The sequence below is a fragment of the Squalius cephalus genome, assembly GCF_949319135.1.
Source record: "Squalius cephalus genome assembly, chromosome: 23".
NCBI classification, from domain to species: Eukaryota; Metazoa; Chordata; class Actinopteri; order Cypriniformes; family Leuciscidae; genus Squalius; species Squalius cephalus.
This window is the reverse complement of record NC_137144.1, coordinates 17,256,033-17,262,045: the sequence shown is the minus strand read 5'-3', so window position 1 is coordinate 17,262,045 and position 6,013 is coordinate 17,256,033. Positions and strand designations below refer to the sequence as shown.

The 6,013-nt window shown below is 36.8% G+C and overlaps 1 protein-coding gene across 1 annotated transcript; it reads right to left on the bottom strand.

The window, feature by feature from the left end:
* Positions 1-762: 762 nt before the first annotated feature.
* On the bottom strand, positions 763-5,791 carry LOC307150961 (carboxypeptidase A1-like). Its single transcript, XM_079858656.1, has 11 exons — positions 5,671-5,791; positions 5,497-5,578; positions 5,249-5,383; positions 4,657-4,755; positions 4,438-4,539; positions 2,404-2,502; positions 2,184-2,294; positions 1,980-2,070; positions 1,236-1,435; positions 1,078-1,162; positions 763-1,001 (listed from the first exon to the last, which is right to left on the bottom strand). The coding sequence occupies exons 1-11, from the start codon at positions 5,733-5,735 to the stop codon at positions 814-816; spliced, it is 1,257 nt and encodes a 418-aa protein (XP_079714782.1). The 5' UTR covers positions 5,736-5,791; the 3' UTR covers positions 763-813.
* Between the last annotated feature and the right edge of the window lie 222 nt (positions 5,792-6,013).

Below are 6,013 nucleotides of genomic sequence, written 5' to 3'. Positions count from 1 at the left end.
CCCATTTTACTCTTATATGACTAGTTTTTCTAGTGTTTAGGAATAAAAACATTATATCATTATTCTGATTAATGGGTTTCACCCAACAGGCATCATATGTAAATGTGGGTGATCATGTGTTGATGCATCTGGATGATGTCACAATATTGCACGAATTATTTTTGCCTTTTGGTTTAATAAATGTATGGCGTTCTTATAATGCCATATAAATGCTATTTGGATTGGGGAGGAAGTTTTGAGTTATTTAATGCAAAAGATTAATAAAAAATCTAATTGAATTGATTAGTTAATAAGTTTTTCCATATTGAGGCCAATAAATGGTCTATTAAAATTATATACTCTTTTGTATAAATAAATCAATAAATAAAACACTAAAAACTAAAATTAATCATTAATAAGTGGATTTAAGCATCACAACATTATAATGTATGGATATTCATTTTGAGATTTGCTAAAGATTACATTTAACAGTGTCATTAAAGTTAGCGTTTTTAAAGATGACCTTTAAGAGAGCATTTAGATGATGACAAATATACTCTAAATGTAAATGTAAAAAGAGGAAATCAGCATGTACAGTTAAATATCCGATATTAACCGATACTGATAAATTACATAAAAAAATCTCTAATAACGGCTGATAAATTATATGGTACAGATATATCACTATCCAGAAGCTTTTTAGGGCTGAACAGCCGGTATTCTTTAAATTTGATAAAGTATATCAAAGCAACATCCATAAGATGGTGATTCTTTATGTTGTTTTTATTAACACTCTTTTATACACTTCGACACAAAAGAAATATTGTTGTATGTTTAATATGGATTATTCTTGGTGTGCTCCATGATAACCATCAGGGCCAGCCAGGTCTCCTGAGCAGTCGGGATGATCTGATTGGCTGGCAGGATGAAACCATAGAGACCAGTGTCTCTCAGCTCAAAGGTGTAGGAGTACTTGATGCCCTTATTGTAAGTCCAGTCAATAGTGCCTCCACTGGCTTGGTCTGAGAACAAAACAAAGATTGTTAGCAGGGTAATTGTGATGCAAAACTTGAATAAGATTCACTTCATATTACTTACAGATGGTGGTAATGAGGCTTCCATATCTGTAGTAAGTGTTATACAATGACCGCAGCTTAATAACTGCCTTTCTGGCGAGCTCATGCTGAAGAGACAATACAGAATTAATTTTAAATGTTTTTAAATAAATCTAGAACAGTGTGTTTCCACATGCATACCAGTTCAGCCTGGTCCTTGGCAGGAGTGCTCTTGTATCCGTATGGGTACAGGAGCATCTGGGAATAGCTGTGGATGGACACAAAGGCCTTGAGGTTGCCGTGAGATTTTACAAAGTTCACAATGGCCTTGACCTCTGGCTCAGATTGAGCTCTGGGTCCACGGTAAGTCTCAGAGCACGGGTTACTGCTGGATCCAGGACCTATAGATGAAAAACAGACAATTACAAGAAAGTATTAAATAGTATAAATCTTTAGAGCCCTTTAAAAGTTACAAGTAACACATTATTTCAATAGTAAACTTGAGAAATTCTACTAACTATAAGTAACTTTGGAGCCAACTACATTCCAGTCATTAGAGTATTAGGAGACTGTCTGCTTAATATCTGCTAAAACTTTATTTTGTTGGTCCCCCAACAGACATTCTAATGACTGTAAGTAATTTTGCAACTACATGTCAACTTATTCTACTAACCCTAACCTAACAGTCTACGTATGCTCTAATGAGAGTTAGCTGACATGTAGTTGCAAAGTTACTTATAGTTAGTAGAATGTCTAAAGTGGACTATTGACTTAAAGTGTAACCAAGTTACATTTTAAGGTTGGTCTGCTTCAGTGGTCTACCGGCACCCGTCAATGTCAAAATAATTGAGATGGCCAATCAAATTAAAGAAGGAAGGCAGACCCCCCCCACCTGCCCCAAGACATGGGCCTTAAAATACAACTTCAATGATGAAAGCATCTCACCACCAAAGCCAGCATCCCAGTTTCTGTTGGGATCAACTCCAACACAGCTGGAGCCAGGGTTCGGCTTTCTGGTTTTACGCCACATGCGGTCCTTAAACAGATTCGCAATTGAAAAGCAGTCAGTTGGGATTTATTCCCAAAATATAGTTGTTCTGAATTGAATGTGCATTTGAAGTCTTCCAGGCATCAGACTCTAAAACTCACTCTGCTGTGGGTGTAGGCATAACCATCAGGGTTGGTGACGATCTCCAAGAAGATATCATAGTTGTTAAGGATGTCGGTGAGGACGGGGTCACGTCTGTAGTCGGTCACAATCTTCACAAGACAAAACACACGCGTATATGTGCTTAAGTCAATTCCTTTTCCATTATACCAATGAATCAAGCATCTTTGTATTTGCTAACTCAAGAATAAATAGCTTTACCTTCTTGGCAAACCAGATTCCGCTGGCCTGGGTGACCCATTCTCTGGAGTGGATGCCAGTGTCGATCCAAATACCTGAACGGTTCGCTCCAGTGCTGAACTGAGTGAAAAGACATGATCACAACGGAGAAAAGTGTGATTATATTACACATACGACATACTGTATTTAAATATAGATTTGAAAAAGTATGAGACTCAAAATCTCTTTTGAAGCTGAATAATGTAAATGTTTTGGTGTTTGGAGTCATTCATAGGTTAAACTTTCTTGTAAACAAATGTGCTTTAAATTAGGAGCGCTATGAAAATTCCTTTGTTTTGAGCAAAACGTTTAATTCTACGCAACACTGACTCAGCCAGTGGCCACGCCATAACTTGTAAGCTGGGAATTTTCTGAGAGCTCCTAATTATATCACGTGATAACTGTACTACCCTGAACGCTGGAGATTCAAGGCTTGTTCGACTTGAACCGGCGCTGCACAGACCGATCGGTGAATGACATCAAAGTACCGCGAATAGAAAGTAGACGGCTAGAATTGCTCTCGCGGTACTTTGATGTCATAAACCGATCGGTCTGTGCAGCGCCGGTTCAAGTCGAACAAGCTAGGCCAGGGGTGTCCAATCCGGCTCCTGGAGGGCCACTGTCCTGCAGAGTTCAGCTCCAACCCCAATTAAACATACCTGAACCAGCTAATCTTACTAGAAAACTTCCGGGCAGCTGTGTTGAGGCAAGTTAAAGCTAAACTCTGCAGGACAGTGGCCCTCCAGGATATAAAAGTTTAACCCTTGCACTAAGTTTGCATGTTTTGATGTGCACATTCTTGTTCAAGAAATTACAGCGGCTGTTGCATTTCTACCCTACAGAAGTGACCAAATATTAAAGATTAAGTTGAGATTTGAATTAAGTTGAGTCATTTTAAAGGCTGTTGTTCACTTGGAGCTATTTTTACTAAAAAAAAAAATCGATAACTACAGCTCTAAAATAGATAACATAATTACATAAATATAACATAAACTCTGAACAATGCCTGAACTTTGTATTTTGAGCACTTCTTGCGTTGTTTTTTGCCTCTTCACGATGACTCGCTTAATTTAGTCCTAATTTGTAAGTCGCTTTGGACAAAAGCGTCTGCTAAATGACTAAATGTAAATTAGTAATGAGTAAAGTATGAAATTACAAAAGATGCTAAATAAAACTTTCAAACAAAAACTCTCAAACTTCTGGTTAGTGGTTACAAATAATAAGCACATATGGGCAAGTTAATCTAAAAACGTAATGTAGTGACTGAGACAAATCAAATACACAGTTATTTGTTATATTTAAATAATCTTTAAAACCCTTCAACCAACTACAAAACGAGACACCAAGGTATCTGTAGACAACCATCGAAGAACAACTAACCCCAAGAAATGAAAGCCATTTACGATCAGAAGGAATGTGAACAAATTAACTCTCCATTTCCCTTTTGAAACACACATAATGCCTATAAAAAAAGGACTCTTCCCCATCCATTCATGGTAAACCTTCTATGAAGGAACATGGATATCTCCAGAACATTGTGTGTTTGATTAATTACTGTCTTATATAGTGTATTTTGTATTGTATACTGTTTTATGCATGCTTTATGATAGAACCACTATATGTAACCTCAGCTATACCATGCTTCCTATCAAAATAATCCTTATGTAATGCCCTACACATTGGTGTACATTTCTTTGCGTATTCTGGTTGCTGTTTGTGTGGGGCCTCATCCGACCCCAGAGCCGGTGCGCTCAACACATTAAGCCATGTGTAACTTCCTCAACAGTAACAGAGTCAGACTATTATTTCAAAGGTCCTAACAACAGTACAGTCTACAACAGCATAAGAATCAAAACCCGCAACGACACTGACCAAGCAAATAAATATAGTAAACAATAGGATTAAAACGACAAATAATTTCCAGGTTTTTTGCCAAACAATTACGTTTTATTATGTATTAATTAGTAATGCATTACACTTAACACTGCACATATATAATTATTTATCATGGCATACCTTCAGGACGTTCAAGGGGCGTTTCTCATAGCTCTTACCGATCACAATTTTGCTGACCAGATTACTGTTTTCTGCCACAAGCATGTCCATGAAAGAGTAAATCTGCAAACAGCATGGTGAAGATCAAATGATTGTAGATTTTGTGTGTAAAATTGTTTAAAAGATACAACAGGTAATGAAATTCTGAAAAACATAAGAAACACACTGAAACACACTCACAGAGTTCAGGTCATGGTAGGTGGAGTAGACAAAGTCATCGGTAATTCTCGGAGAGGCATTATATTTCACCATCTCACGCTCTTCATCATCCAGCAAATCCTTATGGTGCGAGAAGAATAGTGTCAACAAGAAAGAAAAAATGTATATGACAAAAGATTTATTGTGGAGAAACCTAGGGTTTCCCAATCTGGGGATTGTGAGGGAAATGCAGGGGGTTCAATTGGTGATAAGCTAATAATAAATAAAAATGTAAAATTTAAATATTTTTTAAATAAAAACAATCAAACTTTAAGAAAAAAATATTTGTTTACCTGCATGTCATGTGACAATTTACAAATATAAGAGAACATGTGAATGTGTTGTTGCTAAAGTATTAAAATATCAACTTAATATCTCACAGGCCTGGTACTTTATTATAAAATATTTTAAGTTTACTCCAAAAAATTATTTGGGAACCCCTGGTGTAACCAATGAATGGGTGTTGTATTATTGTTTATCGTCTAAAATATATTAAAATCATAATCAAAAAGGTTAATTAGTTAAAGTAAGTAATATTAGTTTGTTTTTTTGTTTTTTTCAGGAATAGTCCCACCTGGACATCCATAATCATGACTTGATACTGGATCTGATTGTATGCCAGGAACGCCCTGACAGCCTGGAGACTGTGAAAGGGGACACGAACATCCACAGGCAGGGACTCATGAACAGGCTCCATCCAGAAGTCCAGCTGAACACAGAAGGAAACAAGGAAATCTGATGTTCAGTTTCCTAGTTTAAATACCAAATGCATATGAAAAAACAACAAAAAAAGTAAATCTCTGGTCTTGATGTGAGACTAACCCCAAGATGCCCCTGTTCAGAAAGTTCCTTCAGGAGAGAGATTTGTGCCTCATCTTTTGCGCTGATCCGAAGAACCTGGTCTCTGACATCATCAACACCATATGTTTAATTATGTTGTTAGACATGAAATGTGGCGTTATTTAAATTTTTATTTTATGCCCCAAAGTGACTCACCTCTCGAAAGTCTTTTTGGCAAAAACAGCCACAAACAGAGCAGCTAAAAATAGTAATCTGGTCATCTTCTTACATAAAGTAGAGCTATCAACATTAAAAATCACACTTTATATTCTGTCACAGCTTTGACCATGTTGACCCTCCTCCTTAACACTCAGCCACCACAGCTTCCTCCTGAGACTCTTAAAGGGATAGTTCACCCAAAAATGTAAATTCTGTTATAATTTCCTCACCCTCAAGTTGTTTTCCCGAAATTGTATGAATTTACACCGTGTCATTATTTATTTAACAAAAAATAAAGCCAAAAGGCAAAAGCCATGGGTGACAAACTACCCAGGCAGCA

Excerpts from the sequence above, each read along its gene's own strand:
- LOC307150961 (XM_079858656.1), bottom strand. The coding sequence starts at position 5,735 with ATGACCAGATTACTATTTTTAGCTGCTCTGTTTGTGGCTGTTTTTGCC. Across the intron at positions 5,384-5,496 it reads CTGAACAGGGGCATCTTGGG|CTGGACTTCTGGATGGAGCC; the intron begins GTTAGTCTCACA and ends TTCTGTGTTCAG. Across the intron at positions 2,503-4,437 it reads GCCCCTTGAACGTCCTGAAG|TTCAGCACTGGAGCGAACCG; the intron begins GTATGCCATGAT and ends CTTTTCACTCAG.